The sequence below is a fragment of the Leptopilina boulardi genome, unplaced genomic scaffold, assembly GCF_019393585.1.
Source record: "Leptopilina boulardi isolate dan_hultmark-lab unplaced genomic scaffold, ZJU_Lbou_2.1 LbouV2_126, whole genome shotgun sequence".
In the NCBI taxonomy this organism is placed as follows: Eukaryota; Metazoa; Arthropoda; class Insecta; order Hymenoptera; family Figitidae; genus Leptopilina; species Leptopilina boulardi.
The window spans coordinates 1,716,186-1,736,854 of NW_026137670.1; the positions used below are offsets into that span (position 1 = coordinate 1,716,186).

General features: G+C 28.1%; 3 protein-coding genes across 4 annotated transcripts; 1 reads left to right on the forward strand and 2 right to left on the reverse strand.

The window, feature by feature from the left end:
- Positions 1-160: 160 nt before the first annotated feature.
- On the reverse strand, positions 161-10,050 carry LOC127291212 (leukocyte tyrosine kinase receptor-like). The gene is made up of 24 exons (XM_051320187.1): positions 9,926-10,050; positions 9,483-9,754; positions 8,280-8,821; positions 8,000-8,198; positions 7,754-7,881; positions 7,519-7,650; positions 7,284-7,439; positions 7,062-7,192; positions 6,722-6,983; positions 6,467-6,568; positions 6,148-6,337; positions 5,861-6,008; positions 5,638-5,778; positions 5,357-5,513; positions 5,021-5,205; positions 4,610-4,853; positions 4,428-4,529; positions 4,148-4,343; positions 3,753-4,032; positions 3,377-3,669; positions 3,077-3,302; positions 2,899-3,015; positions 1,045-1,449; positions 161-975 (listed from the first exon to the last, which is right to left on the reverse strand). The coding sequence occupies exons 3-24, from the start codon at positions 8,620-8,622 to the stop codon at positions 928-930; spliced, it is 4,185 nt and encodes a 1,394-aa protein (XP_051176144.1). The 5' UTR covers positions 8,623-8,821; positions 9,483-9,754; positions 9,926-10,050; the 3' UTR covers positions 161-927.
- Positions 10,051-10,128: 78 nt separating this feature from the next.
- Positions 10,129-19,523, forward strand: LOC127291214 (glycerol kinase-like). 2 transcript variants are annotated; one of them, XM_051320192.1, is made up of 12 exons: positions 10,129-10,208; positions 15,308-15,425; positions 16,111-16,190; positions 16,302-16,560; positions 16,836-17,053; positions 17,433-17,645; positions 17,724-17,834; positions 17,900-18,156; positions 18,275-18,480; positions 18,542-18,685; positions 18,776-18,862; positions 19,125-19,523. In XM_051320192.1, exons 2-12 carry the CDS (start codon positions 15,362-15,364, stop codon positions 19,220-19,222), a joined length of 1,737 nt encoding a protein of 578 aa, XP_051176149.1. In that variant the 5' UTR covers positions 10,129-10,208; positions 15,308-15,361; the 3' UTR covers positions 19,223-19,523. The 2 variants fall into 2 exon arrangements, with proteins under 2 accessions (XP_051176149.1, XP_051176148.1); XM_051320191.1 differs by lacking the exon at positions 10,129-10,208 and adding an exon at positions 13,922-14,034.
- On the reverse strand, positions 10,534-13,792 carry LOC127291215 (kelch domain-containing protein 4-like). Its single transcript, XM_051320193.1, has 9 exons — positions 13,495-13,792; positions 12,934-13,104; positions 12,576-12,811; positions 12,017-12,183; positions 11,793-11,942; positions 11,362-11,580; positions 11,117-11,268; positions 10,848-11,031; positions 10,534-10,747 (listed from the first exon to the last, which is right to left on the reverse strand). The coding sequence occupies exons 1-9, from the start codon at positions 13,603-13,605 to the stop codon at positions 10,590-10,592; spliced, it is 1,548 nt and encodes a 515-aa protein (XP_051176150.1). The 5' UTR covers positions 13,606-13,792; the 3' UTR covers positions 10,534-10,589.
- Positions 19,524-20,669: the final 1,146 nt, after the last annotated feature.

A 20,669-nucleotide genomic window follows, 5' to 3' on the forward strand; every position in this document is an offset into this window, starting at 1 on the left:
TATAATTTGAATTTTGGCAAATTTTCGAGGTTTTCAGATCACTGTGTTCATGATAGAAATGCACTACATGAATTAAAGGATTTTTGCAGTCTACAACATACAGAATATAAATTTTTAAGATAAAAATGACAAATATTGTCAAAATATTAAAAACAAGAAGTAAAATCCAAACATTTATTCACGAAGTTTTAAATACAAAAGCGATTGATCCTATTTCCGTTGATAAATAATATTCAGAGATGATAATTCAATCCAGGAAATAATAAAAATTATCATCCACTTCAGCCTATTTATTAAGAAACACAATTTTGATAACAGAGGTCACTTACAATAAAAAATAATAAATTATTAACCAAATCACAGAAATTTTACTTACATACAAGTAACTTATTAATAAATCGAAGATGTCCTTCTCTTTAGATAAGTGACCTATGCTAACAAAGTTTTTTTGTTAATAATATAAATAACTTAAAGAAGATGTTGAACCGAGACATCAAAATGTTGCAATAACTTGAAAAATCAATATTTAATTCACTTTCATGTCTCCCTGGTTCGAATTTTCAACTCCGCAAAGGTGTTGCAGTTACTTTACAATAAATAATATTCGTTGTTTTGAATTAAATTATACACATCACAACTTTCAGAAGAAGTATTTCTTATTACAAACTTACTTTAAATGTTATAAATGTTAAATAATCACTGATCTTATAAAATAATTTAACACGCATATGTAAATTTTATGGACGACGTATATATATTTATTTATATATATTTGTCTTGTTTAGTGAGCGTTTCTTCTTATGATTGACAAGACTGACTTGAGGATCTATAAACTTTACAGTTGACATCATGAAGTATTTATGATCTATGAGGGTTCTTGTATTGATTGTCGGAGAAACTGTTTCAGTCACTCTGAAATGATGAATCTCAGCAAGAACACTCTTCTTCCCGTGGCAATTCATGTCCTATTGATTCCTAAATAAATCATAAATTAATTTAAAAAGACAGTAATAACAAAATTTTTGAAATAAATCACAATATTACCTTCATTAATTCCATGTTATCAGAATTATTCGTTTGAGTCGATGGTGATGAAAAAGCAATTTTTTCATATGGTATATTATCTCGACAGAGAGCGCTGGGATCCAAACTCAATGCTCCTTTTAAGGCATTTTTTTTTATCATCCCATTAATATTGTTACCATTTGAATTTAAAATTACATGACTTGGAGAAAATGACTGAGTATTTGATGATGACATCGCTGTATCTAGATTTGTACTTGAAAGCATAACTAACGTATCAGCATTCGAATCATTCATCTCAGAACTTGACTTTTCATACGAGTTGCTATTACAGTTTATATCATCTAATGTTGACGTATTTTTGCTACAGTTGATCATATTAGCATTTTCCTTTTCTAGTTCTCTATATTCTTTTTCACCTTCATTCTAATAACAAACCAAAATATTATTACACTTCACATCTGTTAATGAAAAATAATTTAACTTTTCTTTTTATATATCATTTGTGATTTAAATCACAATTTTTGTTAACAATAGATATGATAACATTTTTTTGTGGCACAGCAAAATGTAAAATTTTTGTTCATAGTTTGTTTGAGAAAGGATCTTTTCTGAATGTTTCTTTAATGATGAGTCAATTTTTATTAATTAAACACATATTGAAAAATAACAAAACCAACTATTGCCTCTATTTTACAACCGAGCACTAAGGGAAAATTCCAAATAGGGTCATAAATCGAAAATTGCTTCTAGCAATCTATGACGTCTTTGAGAAGAGCTGTTAAAAAGGACGACAATATAGGCAAACCTTCATTGCATATAATCAGAATATAAGGCATCTTAACCAAACAATTCTAATGAGTAATAGTAATGGTATAATAATAAAAATCAATACATACCAAACTTATTTTGAAGAAAAGTGTATCAATTAAACAACTTAGAAGATAACTTCACCCCGGAAATTTCATCTCTAAAACATGGTTTCAAACTTTTGCACTGTGAAATAAAAACAGTAGTATATTTTCTTAATTTGTCGTACAATAAAAAATTGCAAACATATTTTAAGTGTATCACGGTGCATTCTATATCAATTTAATCAAAAATTTCTGCAATCTTAAATTTTTGATTGTACTGATTCCTTTCCCTATAATAGTTTATGAGGATAACGAAGAAAACAAATTTTGCCATAAAAGATTGCTGCAATCTTGAAAGGAAAAATTGCTTGCTAAAATACTTCTGATAAAGTACAATGTTAAATTATTTTGAAGATTTTGAAAATAATGGAACTTCTACTTTAAAGTCATCACACTAGTAGATTAATTCCATTGTTAAGATGCGAATCAAATTGTTGCTAATAGCTACAAAAACGAATGGAGACTCGGTCGACATCAAAACTTTCATAGGATTTTTTGCAAAAAGTTTCAATTTGTAAATATCAAGAAAATAATTTCTTCTAATGCCCCTGAAGTAGTTGATTCTAATCAAAATTTAACCTTGTATTCCTGCAAAGCGATTTGAGAAATCCCTACTGAAAAATTATATGTCCGTAATTGCGTACATAATTAGATTTACTGTGCCAGTATTCAGCTGTACCAAATAGTGTTTGTAATCAAGCGTACAAGAATTAAGAGGCGCATAAATTTACCATAAAAATCATTAAATACAATTTACATTTTAAAGAATTTTATTAAAATTCACTTGAATTAAAATTTTTAAAATAAAAAGTCATGTAAAGAAAATGACTGTAAAATAAAAAAATTCTGTCAAAAATAATAATTTCTAAAAAAATTTTTTAAAATGAAAATTGTAATGAATGATTTTTATAGGAAATTCATGCACACCGAATTAAATCTTTATAAATATCGATATACTTACGTTAGCATGTACGTTAATACATTCAGTTTCAGGATCTGGTCTCATAATTGTTATTTCTCTCTCACAAGACGGTAAAACATCATAATTTGGCATTGGATAATTTAGAACATCGGGATCCTGTAAATTATGTATGTAGAATAATCCAACAAAATTTAGATTTTTATATGAGCTAAATTACCTGTAAGCAATATCCTATTCTTTCAACAATTGTAGTAAAACTAGGCCTATCTTCGGGATGTGGATGCCAACATCGAGTCATTACACCATAAATTGGATCGGGACAACCAGCAGGCCTTTCCAATCGTCCACCAGTTGTAACCATTGACATTACCTCTCGATTAGCACATCCCGTATAAGGCATATAACCAAAGGACATAATTTCCCATAGAAGAACTCCAAAGGCCCTACAAAGAACAAAATCACCATTAATTCTAAAACAAAAGAGTTTAATATGTAAAATTTAAAATGAAAATCATACCAAACATCAGTTTTAGTCGTAAATATTCCATCCAAAAAGCTTTCTGGGGGCATCCACTTGATAGGCAACATTGCTTTACCGCCTTTTCGATAATAATCGCTTCTATAAATATCTCGAGCCATACCAAAATCTGCAATTTTAACTATTCGTCCAGGTCCTTTACAAGTCAAAAGACAATTTCTAGCCGCTATATCTCGATGAATAAATCGAGCATCTTCCATATATTTACAGCCATTTGCGACATCATAGGCGCACATTATTAAATCTTGCATTGATAAAGTTGTTGATCGATCCTACAATGTAAGGAATAAATAAATTTTCTTTACTTCTAAAGAGTGTGCATAATAAAATAGAAAAAATGTGAAAATTTATTTACAGGGCGAGGTCTTTCTTCTCGTAAAAAATTTTTTAAATCCCCACCAGCCAGTAATTCTAAAATTATATATCTAGGATGTTTATCAAATGAAACACCAATAAAGTGTACTATATTTGGATGATTGAATTTGCTCATAATCAATGCTTCCATCATAAAGTCAGCTTCCGCGTGAGATGTTGACAATGAAGGAAGTGTTTTTACTGCAACAGGATGTTCGTCATTTCGGCGATACTTGTAAACACCTTGAAATACTTCCCCAAATGCTCCTTGTCCCAAAGGTCTAAGTGAAATATAAAAAGAATTATTTTTGGAAAGAGACTATCTTCATTATTAAATTAATGAAATATTTCAAAATTATTTTTCAACGTGTATTTCATGTTTAGAACTAAACTTACTTTACTAATGAAATATTATCTCGTGGTATTTGAGGAAGATCTTTAAAACTGTATAAATTTCCCGCAAATTCATAATTTGGATTGAATTCAGTCATCATACTGTCGGAAACTGCACGAAGGGCAGTTAATTCCGTTCCATTACCGAACATTACTTGACGTCGTCTAATTAAAGCTTTTCGGTGTTGATATCGATTATCTATAAATAAGGCAGGATACTGTTAATTTATATAGTATGTAGAAATGTACGAGTGCCTTGAATCGAATTCAAATTTGAACTCACACAACAAAAGAAAAAGTCCAGAAAGCGCAAATATTAAACCAATGCTGAATGCAATTAATATAATCATAAAAGTCTGATGTGCTACGTCAGTTTCTTCTGCCACTGTAAAGATAAAAATTATTCAAGAAACTGTTGTTTATTTAAAAAAGAATTTTATATTCATTTACGGTAGTAATACTTACTTAAACAGGATTTTGAATCATTTCCAAGAAGCCAACCTGGCGGACACAAACATTTTACTTCAGATAAATATTGATCCAATACAACACATCGAAAATCGCATCCACATCCACTAATTGCTGGTATAATTAGAGCTTCTCCTGGTCCTTGATTATATCCTATGTGAAAAGCAAGATGAAGAACTTCTGAAGCAGCAAATGAAAAGCCACCCTGACCGTTTGGAGATTCTTGACCCCCTGTGCTTCCTCCTATATAAGTTGAGAATTAAATTTTTTTTTAACCTACTCAGCAAAAAATGAGAAAAAAATTAAAGTTACTTTTACGATAAAATTGAAAAACTTTTTGTAATGAACATTGAGATGATTGGACGACAAACATCTAAACTTAATGTAATGTAGGTAGATAATTAACTTTCCTACATAACCGCCTCCTCCACCTCCAGTTAAACAACCACCTCCGCCTCCACCAAATCCACCATTTCCATGACCATTACTGTTTGGACCACATCCTATCCCACCGCTACCACCTAAAATTAATGGCAATCCTGCTGATTGACTTGAATTGGTATTTAATAAGCCAAACCATCCGCCTCCAGCACCTGCAAGTGCAATTGAAATAATTCTACAATCAATAGCAATAAAATGATGTACATTGTTAACTTAATAAATTATAATAATTATAAAAAAAGGCATTATAGAAAAAATTATAAAATGATTCCAAATTTTTGTTTCTATGTTATAAAATATTACCAGCGTCTCCCCGAATTGATACTCCAGTTGTGGGCCTACTTCCTGGTGGAGGTAAGCCTTTTCCATGTTGAACTCCATCATCAGCAAACTGACCCAAACCTAAACCACCTCCACCAGCTGCTATCATCAGTGGTTGGTGTTCTCCATTAGATTTCAACTAATTTCATAAAAATAAAATCATCTTTAAAATTTAAATTCCAAGATAATAAAATTTTATTAAATAATTGTGAAAAATGAGTTGTAATGATATAAAAAATGATTATACATGAATTATAACTTACTTTAAAAATATATGTAGCTCCTCCTCCACCACCTCCACCATCTTTTAATTCTATCTTCTTTACAGCATGTACTTTTGACGTATATACAGATGAAGAAATTTGACCTAATTGTTGACAATCATGTTTTTCAAGACCTAGACTCTATAAATGTAAAAGAAAACAGTTTAGAAAAATAAAATTTTAAATACAAAATAGATTGCATAAAGTCAGAGCAAAGGCATACCTTTGGACATGCATCTGAACCTGGTTGTCCAATTAAAAAGTACAATTGTTGTTCTTTTTCTAATTCAATAACTCCTCGCACAAGGGAACCCAAAGTACTTCCCATTCCACCAGATCCTCGTCCTCCACGTGCTCCCATAGCAATTACACTAAAGTTAAAATTTATTATTAATATTAAGTCTATCTTAAAATTCATTGTAAAGTCTGGTAAAATTAACAAAAAGAAGTCACAGTGCTACAAATAAAATCAATTTTTTTAAAATTTACAAATATTCAAATTATACTAACGTATAGTAACCGCCTCTAGGTGCAGTCCAACGTTGGATTCCTTTGAGATTAAAATTAGAAACTTCTTCACTTGAAGAAGATGAAAGAGAAAAAGGAGTAACTTCAATATTCGTTCCATTATATTCGTTAGCACATTGTGTTGCAGTTGGACCCATTCTTCCAAGTTGTCCGCAAGTTGTAATTCGAACAACTGAATAATAATAATTATTTATAAAATCTTATTACATGCAAAATGAGTCTTTTTTATAATCACTTGAGATATTTAAAACTTATTTAAAAAATTTTTTTCTAAAAATAGTGTAAACATTATTTAAATTACCTGTTTCGTTAATAAAATCGATGCTTTGACTCTTAGGGTTTATGGAAGATTCTATAACTGGATCATAATAATTATATCCCTTTAAAGCCTCCGGTGGAACTCCTGTAACAGCAATTTATTTTATTTTATGAATTTAAATTAATTATAATAATTATTAATTTATTTTAATTATTTTTTAAAATTTATTTATTCAAATTTAATAATTTTCTAACTAAAATTTAATTAATTAAATTAAATAAATAATTTAAATTATACCTATTCCAAAACATTCAGGACTGAGTGAAAAATCGTCTATGGCAACGTCCCCTTTTGAAGCGTATGCTCTGCTGGCTTCGAATTGCAAAAAGTACCTGACTCGAATATCAGGTAAGGCAACTGCTTGATTATACCATGCATCTTTTTGATCACCAAATGTCCACCAAAGACGATCTGTTTGATTTTGGTGTTTCTTTACTTGTACCAAATATAATCCAAGTGAACCACTGTGTGCTCCATATTGATGATAAAAAAATCGAACCTTTTAAAAAAATTATCATTACAAGTAGAATTTAAATTAATTTAATGTGGTTTTAAAAATTAATTTGACGAGACTTACTTGACACGTTTGAAAATATGGACTTGTTGGGTCACTGCTGTAGGGGGGCGTTGGATTAAATAAGGGGCTGTTTATAGTACCCCGACTACCATAATCGGCTCGTTTTGACATATTAACATATGCAAATGTTCCTGTAACATAAATTTAAACATTCAAATTATTGATTTTTATAAAAAGGAATAAACATTAACAAATTCATTTAATCAATAGTAATTGAAGTACCAGTTTCATTTCGATATGTGTGATCGTAACTTGGACCCGTTCTTTCAGTTGGAGTAGGACCTTGATGAAGAGTCCAATTTAAGGGCCTACCAGGAACATTATTCCATCCACACCATCCACTTTCAAAATTACATCTTGCCGTTTCGGGTACCTTGTCTGTAAGACAGAAAAAATACATTAAAATTCTTTTCTTTAGTAAAATAAAATCCGATGAAAAAGAGAAAAAAAAAATTACCACAATCTTGTAATTCATCTTCACCATCGGCACAATCTTCAGTTAAATCACAAACTCTCGTTCTGTTTAAGCAGGATCCATTGTTACATCGAAACATGTCCGTGGTGCAAACTGAACCAACTGCATTGTATTCTGTTTCAAAAATATAAGCAGAAAATTAAAAAAATCAATAAGCTATGCAATTTTTTTAATTAATTTTGTTTAAAAATTCCAGTTCTCGTGAACTGTTTTGTACCTGGAAAACAATCCACTAGACGAATGTTATCAACAGCAAAACTTGAGTCAGTAGTTGGCATCGTAACTTCCAAAATCAATTTGTAAGGTTGACTGATTGCTCCTAAATTGAATCTTATCGGTTCCCATCTGTAATTAATTTTTAATTTAATTAATTTGTAATTTTTTTATCAAAACTTTTTGATAAGTATTAAATTTTCCTTTGCAATTTTGAAGAATCGCAATAATAATAAATTTTGATACTTACACTGCATGATCGTTCCCAGATCTTTCAGCAGCAACTAAACTAGTGTAATTATTTGTTACTATAACTAAGCGAATAATTCCATTTCTCATTTGAACCTGATGACTCGATAAATCCAAAAGACATCTCGAACCTGTTTTGGGAATAGATCTTATAGTCCATAGTTGTCCTTCTTTTCGCTCGTTCAGTAACAAAAAATATCCTGAAAAATATCAATAAATTAATAATGAACTAAAAAAATTAATAAGAAATTCCTTTTTCAAAATTAGATTTTTATATATACCGTTTTTATTATTGCTTGCATCCGTCATAGGACCTAAATGTTCATCTGCCGGAGCGGCAGTAATTCTAAAACCAGCAGTTTCATTCCAAGACCAATCACAAAACTCTTCAAAATCACAATACCCTGTAAAGGGAGATGGCTGAACAGAATTAAAAACAAATCTCTGTAATTCTTTGATTCCACGTGGTACTCTCAAATTTGTTTGCTGTTTTTCACAAACAACATTTACAATACAATAGAATGTCAAAACAACAATGAATAATAAAGTACTTTCCTTTTTTATATGTAATTCACAAAATCTTGAACTCAAAATTATAATTGTTTTTGACTTCACTTTAATCATCACTTTAATTACTTTAGGTATTTAAATCATAGCAAGAATATTCATTAATAATTATCCAGGTATTCGTTGTTCTAATATTGATAATTGTTTAATGCTAGAAATTAGCAGCATTATTTTATAATTTTATTTGCTTCAAACTTCATTTATTAAAATAGAATAAAAATTTTTGCTATTCAGTTATAGTAATGTTTACAGCTACCTGAAACAAAAAAAAATACGAAATAAAAAGAAAAGTAAGGAAAATCATTAAAAAAATTATTTTTTGTTTTATCGAATCACTTTGATGTGTCCTCATTTGAGGGACATATCACTCTCTTCACGTGCGTGACAATGATACGCGACGCATATGCTTGTAAGTATTTTTATAAATAGTTATTTTATTTTTTCATGTCTTAATTGAATAATTTTTACAAACTCACACGTATATAGAATCTCCTTTGTATGGAGTAAAGTCCCAAACGCAGTTATATTAATTGATTGAAATAAATCTTTCTATAATAGGATCAAATCAAAAAAATATTTGTATCGATATTTTAAAAATAATAATCAGAAACCCTCTATAGATGTCGAGGCTACCTCCTATCTACTTTATTATTTATTTGATATATTTTTATCTTTTTAATGTATTATGTATATTAATTTCAAAATTAATATTTATTTTAAAGGAGTTCTTAATTGAACAAAAATAATAAATAATTGCATTTTCTGCAATTTATTTAATTCAACATTAAAAATTAATTATATTCTTAATTTGTATAAAAATCATAAATTATTAACATCTAACTAATAAGAATAAATTTAGGTGGGCATGCAATTTTATTTGAAACGCACTCTTAATATTTTGAGTTAACTCTTCTTACCAATAAAGTAGGAGGAAACATTAACGAATAATGCACTAGACACTGCTATGTGATGAGAGCATCAACTCCGATTAAACTCTTCCTCTTTCTTCAATTATAAAATGCCTTCCTTTAGGAGAGATTGAATGTTTTTCATGACGGGACGTGTTCATGTATACACTTGTATTTATGTGTCTCTTCTCTATCTTTATCTAGACGATAGACGACGACGAAAATAATATTCGTTAACTCACATATACAGTGTCTCCATATTTTTGGCAGAAAAAATTTTCCTTTAAATAATTTTCAGCAATAATTATTATTGTTTTTTTTTTTTTTTATTATTATTATCAATCCCTCACAATATGGTTCTTTTGCTATTAGTGTTCTTTACATGTTGGATTTTTTTTTTCTTAGAGAAAATATAAAGATTTTATTTATAAAATAAATAATTACATTAGTACCTTGTGTATTTATGATAATAAATGTACTTGAATTTTGCATTCAACTACTATAACTTGTTAAAAAAAATTAAAAAATTTGTTGACTTAATGGAGAGTAAAAACGAAAGACTCCACCCCTGTTAGAAGGCCACTGATACGCGACTGCGCTTCTCTGAGATCTGACAGATGCTGTGTGAAAGCTCATGTGGATGCTGCGCATCCAGTTCTCTATTACTTGTAAGAGTAATAATACAGATTGTGCCAAATGCATCCCTTCTGAAAGAGCACACTATGAGTCAACTCGGTAAGCTATATAGCTTATGCGTTAAACAAAAGAGTGAGAATCATTCATTATGTTGCGTTCATTAAAACATTAAAATTATTTATTTCTCATAATTATTATTAAATAATAAATAAATAATAAATTATTAATTAAAAAATTTAGCCTTGAAATTCAACTACCATTGGATAATTGACTGGAAAAAAGTTGTTGATTGTTGAAGATTTGAACCTTCGATTTTCAATACCGACTACTGACTTTTTTTACTTATTTCCTTGTAAATTTTTTTCTTTTTAAAAATATTCTTATTCCTTAATATAGTTGAAATAAATTATATAAACTATATGACTTACAAATAATAAAAACAATTATTATTATTCTTGATACATTATATTTTACAATTGTTCATTCTTTATCAATGTCCATTTCAACAGGACTTTCTTCATCACTTGAAGTATCACATTCATCGGTACTTTCATCTTCAGAACTTGAACTTCCGAGCCACTCTTGAGAAGATAAATCATCTTTGATAATTGTGGTCCATTTATCGAGTTTCTTACAGTCTTAAAAATGTTTATAAAATAATTATATATTATATTTTCTTTAAAAATATTTTTAAAAAATTCGCAACATTATATTTTTATAGAAATTCAAAGGACTTACCTAGATAATAAAAATCATTGAAGGTATATTGTTTATTTCCATCTTCAAACATTCCTCCATATAAATATAAATTATTGTTTTTGACTGCTAAACCTGGATTAATTCTTGGACAGGGAGTAAATGATTCGAGTTTTGTTTCTTCCATCACAGAACTAGATGTCTTTGGTGCTGGACCAACAGTCATCTATAAAATAAATGAAAACAACAAATAAATGAAATTAAAAATTAGTTAAAAATTGTTTTCTTTAAATTGAAGACATTCTATATACCGTAAATATACCGTCGTCATCGGTTGTAATAATTTTTTCTTCAACTGGCTCTTCAACAACCATCGATTCTTCTTCTTCTTCTTCATCTACAGTTCCTTTCTCCTTTCTTCTTTTTTTTCGTTCTTCCTGTTCAAGCTTTGGATTTAATGTAACTATAAAAATTCATATTTAACAATATATTTAAATAAATTCTCATCAATATTTTTAAACAATAAAATAATCTAAGTAAACAACGAATTTAATACCTGTATACCATTGATATTTTTCTAAATTCAATGCAATTAGATCATTATAAAATTTTCCGCTTAGATCTTCTTCATTATCGTCGTCATCATAAACACCTCCAAATAAATATGCTAAATTTTGTTGAACTAAAATTGCTGTTGAACTACAACGTGGTGACAATTTAATTCCTCCTTGGTTTACTAAAGTCCATTTCCATTTCGTCCCAGTTGAATCATTTTCTGTTAAATAAATAAATTTACACGCTAGCAACAAAAATCAATTTTCCAAATTCCCTGACATTTCTCTTAATTATTAATAATTCAATGACATTAAAAAAAAATTTCCCTGACAGAAAAATGTTATACTACAGATAATGAATTTCTTATAGATTAATCTAATGATATGAAATTGAAAAATCATATTTTAATGTTATTATTCTTAATAAACTTACTATCTGGAGCTAAAAGAAACATATCTGTATGAACTTGGCCTTTATCAACATCCTTTTTTATTCGCTGTTTACTGTAACCACCATAAACAAGAAGTTTATTGTCAGGAGTTGGAAGCACAATACATCCAGATCTCGGATTAGGTGAATTTCCTTAAAACATATTTGTCATGAAAAATTATCGTAGAAATAAAAAATATATGGCAAAAATTGTTATTGAAAATTACCAGATACTTCTATTTTACTCCACGTATAACTACTTAGGTCAAAAATATAAACATCATTAAAATATTTGTAATCTCTTAGATTGTCGTGAAATCCACCAAATATAAATAATTGTTTTTTCATATAAGTCATTCTGTGACCACTTCTTGCTGTTGGACCACCAGGCGCACTATAAGATTATAAAAATATTTTTGAAATATTTGAATTAGATGATATTTAGATCTCGCAAATCTTCCAATAGAAATGAAAAATGGAAATATAATCTGATAAATATGATCAGAACAATCACTTACCTTATTTAATATAAATAAGTGTAATTATGTCTAGGTACAAAAGTAATACAAATTATGCATTTGAAAATAGAGATATTCACTAGTAAACTGATATATTAAGGCGCACCGTGCTCCTTTTTTTTAGGTTTGACTACATCGCGAAAGTTATTAAATCCAGGTTCATTAATTATGTATATTGTCATAATAACGAAATTTCAAATTTTATATAAAAATTATCTTTAATTTTTTTAATTTGAAAAATACAAATATCTATATAAACAATACTCACGTTATTTTTTCCCATTTCTTTTCCCCCAGACGGTAAACCCATAAGTCCCGATAATGATAAAATTGAGATTCTGATTGACTCGTATATTCGCCACCAAAAATCCATAAATCTCCCTTACCCGATGGAACAATTGACGCCTGATGACCACATCTCGGGGGTGGTGCACCTGGTACTTTTATAACAGACCATTCTTTTTTATTCAAATTATAAAAGAACAGATCGTTATAAACAATAGTCTGTAAACAAAAAATTGAAATAAATAAATAATAAATGAAAATCCAATGTAAACTATAAAATATTTAGAAATTAAATTTAATTTAGAATAAATTAAATATTCTAAAAAAATAAAATATTGTACTTTTTGGCCATTATGAAATTCACCTCCAAACATAATTAATTCATCTTTGAATGGATGCACAGATAATGTAAAGTTTACTCGTCGTGAAGGTGGTGCAATAATACATTCTGTAACTCGATTACGTTTAGCTTCTTCTTTTTCGATGTTAGCTATTATTTTTTCAATGTCATCCTAAAAATAAAATTTACTTATTAAAAAGAAATTAAGTAACTTACAATTTTTTTTAAATTATAAAGTGTAACTTATAAATAAATATAAGTATAATGGTAAATTATAAAGTATAAATATTTTACAAAGAAATTAGTAGAATCAATCGCGAATATATCGTTTCTAAAAAAATTAAAGCGTTTCTTTTTTTTGTAAGTTTTCATTATGATAAGAACATAGTCTACTAATTTAGAAAGTGTATTAGCGATTAATTTAAAAAAGGAAATTAAAAATTAGAAAATACCACATGGCATCGAAAAAATAAATGTTATTATTTTAAATGATAACAAGTAAGTTTTTAACAAAATTAATTATTTGAACAATAAATAATATTTTTAGAGTTAATTTAAGTACCTCGCCAGCATCAGAAAGTTCTTTTTTTCGTTTAGAATTAAGTTTTTTTTCCGTTTTAAGAGCAGTTTTTTCCATGCCGCTCATTTTCTTATTTTTATTTTTTTTACCCATGTTGCTATTAAAAAATGAAAATTTGATTTGTTACAAAAAGTAAATGTTTCTTTTTCTTGTTTGGCTTTTTGATTAATTATACTGGATATAAATGCACAAGAATACCGGGTTCAAATACACAGGTTAACCTCAAATTTCTTACGTTTACAAAACACTGTTTACCTCACGTTTACCTTAAAGGCAAAAACATAATACCTCATGCATCTCATTCGCGAACTTATTGTGTGTTAGCCCTAATGGTCGTCATGGTAACCTCCTATTTACCAATTTTAACGTATGATACATTACCGTAACGTAACATGGGTTTTTTACCTACCCATTACTGGTAAATTGATTCATTTACTGCGACTGCGCTAAACAGTATCAACATTTGTCAATCTTTAGAGTGTAAATTTCATTTGGTCTGCCGGTTTTAAACTATAAATTTTTGTAAGTAATAATGACAGATTATGAATTATTTTATCAAAATTGCAGCATAAATAGGTTGCACTCTTAAATTTTATTGAACTTTTCAAAAGTTTTAATATCATTTCAGTCAGTAAAAATGAAAATTTATAACTATAAATTGAATATAAATGATATACTATATATATTCAAGAATACTGCAGTAATTATTTACATATGGTTATAATTCTTATGTTATACATTATCATTAAATTTTCTTTAACTCAACTAAAAGTTTTACAACTTTTTCGTCACTCTTTTGTTGTGTGTAAGATGAAATTATATACTTCATAAAAATTGATGTAGGTATATTGAATTTTGTTATATTTCATCATCCTCTTAATGGATTAAAAAAGACTTGTATGAAAAAGTTAATAAATTTTGCAAAAAACAATTCTCATTGATCACTAATAATTTTAGTAGTTTAAATTTTGTTTGGTGCGTTTTTACAACTACTTTTATATGAAAGATTTTTATTTATTATTGTAAGCGGATACATGCACATAAGAAAATCCTAGAAAACTCAGTGGTCTCAGCTCTTATAGTCACAGTGGTCAATATATTGACCATCTTTTAATATGACTGAAGAATATAAAAATCCATCAGATTTGTTTAAATCTCGTTACTTGGTTTCCCTGATTATGAAATTGATGTTAGATTTTCAAAATTTATAAAATTCAATATGGCGGATCCAATATGGCGGATGAAAAATCTTAAAGTCATACAGATTTGCTTGAAACTTGAAAAAGTAATTTTAAAAAATATTAATAATTAAATTATGATACATATTCAAGAAAAAAATTAATTTCTCTATACCAAATCACTTTTATTAAAGTCCATATGAATTTAAAACAAAAAAATAAATTTGTTTTTGAACAAACTCAAGGATAATTTTTTATCTTTTCTCTTTTAAAATTTTATCACTTATTGTTAAATTCGATATTATCTAATAATTATAAAGTAGATTGCTTTTAGAGATAGCCGGCGGAAGTTTCTAAGTATAGATTTTAGCTATGTTGGAATTTGCATTGTGAACTATACCCTGCCAAATTTCATAGGTACTTTCAGTGATTTAAGTGTCACTGTCAATGTCAAGAATCACTTAGCAAATTGAACTTTTATTGTCATTTTTAATTATTTCAAAAATTATTTTAAAAATTGTAATTTATTTATTATAAATATGTATCTACGATATTATACATTTAAAAGATCGAATGTCATTAAACAATAAATTTTAATTCAAAAACAATCATTTCAGATTCAATTTTTTATCGTCAAGTAGCAGTCTTTTGTCATTTAAAAAATTATCAAAATGGACCAATTTCAAACGCATCGAAAAACAAGTATTTTTCAGTATTATGCCTACAATCCCGGTGGTAAGTAATTTTTTTGATTACTACTTATTAAACAAGATGAAATTTATTGTTTGTTTAATGATGGATCACTTGAGGAATTTTACCCCTTCTCTGTTTATTATTGAAACTATGTAAAAATTTTGTATCAAATTGGAATTTAATTTTAAAACTCATTTAAAGTAAACAGTACACTACACAGAATGTAAATTTTTAGTTACTGATCTATACTGATCTTTCTCAAATAATATAACCAACTGTGATAATCAGCAATGATTAGGAAAGAGTTGTCACATAATTAACATAGGTTGATTACTGTTATGCTGGAGAAGAGTTCTTATTAGAATTAAAGACAATATCTGAAGATGTGAAGAGCAATGAAATTTCATTGTTAGAACAAAATTGAAATTAAGAAAAAAAGGAATTTTTATATACATTAATTCCTTTTTATATATGGGTCAAAATTTCTCAACTAATCCAACTTTAAAAATTGAAGAATGTCGAGTCAGTCTGAAATTTATTCAAATATTAATACTGTAGGTAAGTATATTCTAACTTGAAAATTAAGAACCAAAAACATTAAATAAAAAGAAATAAACTACAATAGATTCCATCTAATTTTAATTTCTCCTTTTTTCTTACTTTGTCTCTAACTTTTTTTAGTTACACGTAAAGTTAAATTAAATTTATTAAGAATTTTTCTTTTCAGAACTAACGCCAGATACTGGCAAGAATATTGGTCCTTTAATTGGTGTGATCGATGTAGGAACTCGAACTGTTCGTTTTGTGGTAAGGATTGAATTTTATTTACTAAATTCTAAATTGGGTCTATTTTTTAATTTTCTAAATTTTAAATTAAAATATATTTTATTGAAATTTTATTAAAACATTTTGAACCAGGTTTTCAAAGCAAAACATGTTGCTGAATTTGTATCTCATCAAATTGATATTGAACAAATTAATCCACAAGAAGGATGGGTTGAACAAGATCCTAAAGAGATCCTCTTTGCCATAAAGGCCTGTGTTAAGGATGTGAAAAAGAAATTAGAGTCTGTTAATCTCAGTATAAGTGATATTATTACAATTGGCATTACAAATCAGAGAGAAACTACAATTGTTTGGGATTCAATTACAGGAGAACCTTTATACAATGCAATTAGTAAGTTCTTACTTTTGTTTTTATCTTCAAAAAGTATTTTTATTTAACTAACTCTTCAAACGTTTAAATTTATATCTGTCACTCTCATTAATCAATCGCTCAAATTAATTACTTTTCAATTCTTTTATATTGACGAACAGAAAATTAAAATTCAATCATTTTATTATCTTTTACAGTAATTTTTCTGGTTTTTAGATACTGATGTTTAATTTTATCAATAAATAATTAAAAATATTAAATTTCACATTTATTCTCAATGAAATATAACTTTCTAGTGTGGTCCGATATAAGAACAGACTCAACTGTGGATCAAATAATTGCCAAGTTTCCTGATCACAGTAAAAATCATTTAAAACCCCTTTGCGGTCTACCTGTTAGTCCATATTTTTCAGCATTAAAAATTCGGTGGTTAAAAGACAATGTTCCTGCGGTTAAAAAAGCCATTAGAGATAAAAGATGTAAAGTTGGAACAATGGACACTTGGGTAGTTTGGGTATGCAAAAATATTACTATCACTAGTCTACGTATATATATTATACGTACTAATGTGTTGCTGAAAAATTGGGTATCTGCAAAACTCGTGAAAAAAATTGTCTGTCTGAAGAATTGAAGTTTCGATTTTCAGTAAAAAAAGTCGAGGAGCCATATCAGATAATCAAAATTTTTACAAAATTCTGATTGTTCTAAACTGATTCATTTGTTATTTTTTTCGAAAATTTTGCTATTGTAATAATTATCAATATTTTTGCGAATATTTAGCTTAAAATATATTTGCTTTATTTTAACTGCAGACCCATTTTTATCAGCGAGAGCGCACCAGACTACTTAAGTATGTATTAAAAATATCACCGTTAAGTTTTCTTCTTGTTTAGAATTTAACGGGTGGTAAAACTGATGGTCTTTACATAACCGACGTTACTAATGCTTCAAGAACAATGTTGATGAATATCAAAACACTGACATGGGATCCTACTTTGTGTAGGTACTTTGAAATTCCAATGAAACTTCTACCAGAAATCAAAAGCAGTTCTGAAATTTATGGTAATATTGCGGTTGGTCCTTTGAAAGGAATTCCCCTATCAGGAGTAAGTTCCATCATTTCATAATATCTAATATTCTCGAGTATTATTATTATTATTATTTCTATTTTTATTCATCTTTAGATATTAGGTAATCAGCAATCGGCTTTGGTTGGTCAAAATTGTCTACAACAGGGACAAGCAAAAAATACTTATAGAAGTGGCTGTTTTCTTTTATGTAATACTGGAACCTCGGTATGTGATTCTATCATATAATTCATTTATTTAATATTATTTTGCAAACGAAACATTTTTTATAGAGTGTGTTCTCATCACACGGCCTAGTGACAACTGTTGCCTATCAGTTTGGTGCTAATAATCCTCCAATCTATGCCTTGGAAGGTTCCGTTGCTGTCGCAGGCGCAGCAGTTAAATGGTTAAGAGATAATATGAAACTTATAAAAGACGTTCACGAGTGTGAAGACTTGGCGCAAAGTGTATTCAACACTGGAGATGTGTACTTTGTGCCCGCTTTCTCTGGGCTTTATGCTCCATATTGGAGGAAAGATGCGAGGGGGTTCGTGTCTCAATTCTATATGTTTTTAATAATTAAATTGACGAATCTCTTTTTTAAAAAGTTAACTCTAATTTTTTAGATTCTATGAATAGAAAAATGTATTGGAATGATTTTTCAGAATAATCTGCGGCCTTACTGCCTTCACAACGAAGCAACACTTAATACGAGCAGCATTAGAGGCTGTTTGTTTTCAAACTAGAGATATTTTAGAAGCAATGCACAAAGACTGTGGTTTTCCATTAACGAAATTACACACAGATGGAATAATGTCTACAAATAATCTTCTTATGCAGTTACAAGCTGATCTATGTGGCACACCAGTGTGTAAGTAAAATTATTGAGTAGTTCATTGATAATATTATTAAAATTGCAATTTATCTCTTAGTTAGGTCTACAATGCCTGATATTACTGCATTAGGAGTAGCAAAAGCAGCTGGTCATGCTGAAGGAATAGGAATTTGGGAATTAGAAGGTGAAGGAGTTGAAACGGTCGTTATGGACACATTTTTACCGACAACGACACCCGAAGGTAATTAACCCTCTTCCTACTCCGTTGATATCAACAAAAATCGACAATTTTTAATTAGCATTTCAATACATATAATTTTTGATATTTCAGAAAGAGACAGAAGGTACAAGAAGTGGAAAATGGCTGTGCAAAGAAGCTTAGGATGGGCAACTGTTAAAATGTCTGATCAAATGACAGGTAAGTTTATCATGGCTTACAGCAATATATGTGGGTTGTTAGGTCAAAATATTTTCAACAAGTTACATTTTTAAAAATGATAAATAATCCAAAGCGATATTAATTTCAAACAATAATGCCAAAGATTTATTGTATACTATAGATCGATAAAAAAATCAATTTTTATTTTGAATAGAAGAACATATAAGAAAACCTCTCGAATATTAAAAAAAATGTTGGCACACATAACAAATGAGTCTGTTCAATAAAATTTTTGTTGCAGATGAAAGATATCGAATATTGGCGTCCATTCCTGCTAGCTGGTTTTTATTATCAAGTTTTATTTTATTAAAAATAAGTCAATATTTCAGTGCACGGTGACAGATTTAGAAAAATTTAATTTTTAAATAGATCAAGTAGAACTTGAATTTTTGAATTATCACAATAATGCTATCACGAAAAGCATTTTGAATAAATAGCTTTTAATTATTATGATTTGAAAAAATATAGGGGGGGGATAAATAAAAATATATGATATATTGTATATAAGGTATACACAAGAGTATTCGATTTACTCATGTTTATTGCTTGGTATAGAAGATCAATCAAAGAATAAATTTCTTAATTACTTTGCATCTGTTAAAGGTATTATACAAAAGGAAAATAAAAACAATGTTAATTACTTGTTAAAAAAAATTATTCCTTAAACATTTAACCCAGGTGCGACGTTTTTTTTATAACAATCTAAAATTGATAAAAACAATTTTAATGATCTCACGATGTTATATATTTTGTTATTACATCATTTAGGTCCTAAAAACCTATAAGTTAGTCAAAAAAAGAAAATCTTAATTTTTGACTATTTTAGAATTTGTATTGAAAGTAGTTCCATTTTTAAAAATCTTAATTTTTTCAAAATTATATACTCTAAAATAGTCAAAAATTAAAATTTTCTTTTTTTTGACCACCTTGTATGTTTTTAAGATCCAAATGATGAAATAAAAAAAGTATAACATCTGCAATCATTAAAATTTAAAGGGATTAAAATAAAGGTGGTGCCTCCCAATTTTAAATTTAAATAAAATTTTCTTCACCTATAGAATTCATATAAAACAGTGTACAACACAATATTTTTAATTTATTTTTGATGTTTATTTCTTTTTAAAAATAAACCACTATTTTTTCTCTCCATTGAGTTTATTACCTCTTCGTATATCAAGTATTGTATATTCGCTCATCATCTTATTTTGCATTAATAGTGAATAAACCTGTGCTATTTATATTCTATGCAGAAACAGTCAAATGAAAGACTTTCTTTCGAGCCGCGGAATGCGCACGTATAGAATGTGTATTTACGAGTTCAGGAATGTTCAACTTTTAAATATGAAATTACTCAGATGAAATTTCTTGAAAATCGATCAGAAATTTTTATATTAAACGACAATATCTTTCTTTTTTAATAAAATATTTCAAGAAAAATGAAGCATTTAATCTCTATGAGAAAACAAATGAAAAAGAAATTAAAAAAGTACTTTAAATTGACAGCGGTTTTATTATTAACATTATTAAAATGCATACTTTAACATAATTCGATAGTGTTCAGAATTTAAAAAAATGTTGTGCTAAAAAATTGAAACATATTTTCAATGAAAAAATTTCAACGTACAGGTTGAAAAAACATGATTTCTAAATAAAATTTGACCTTGAAGATATTAATCGGATCCGTGGATTTTTGTTTCGCTGTCAACGAATTTTTTTTTAAAAAAGATTTCTGCGCTTCCTGCAAATAGTATAGATTCGCATAAAAAAATTTGGTAAATTCATTGTG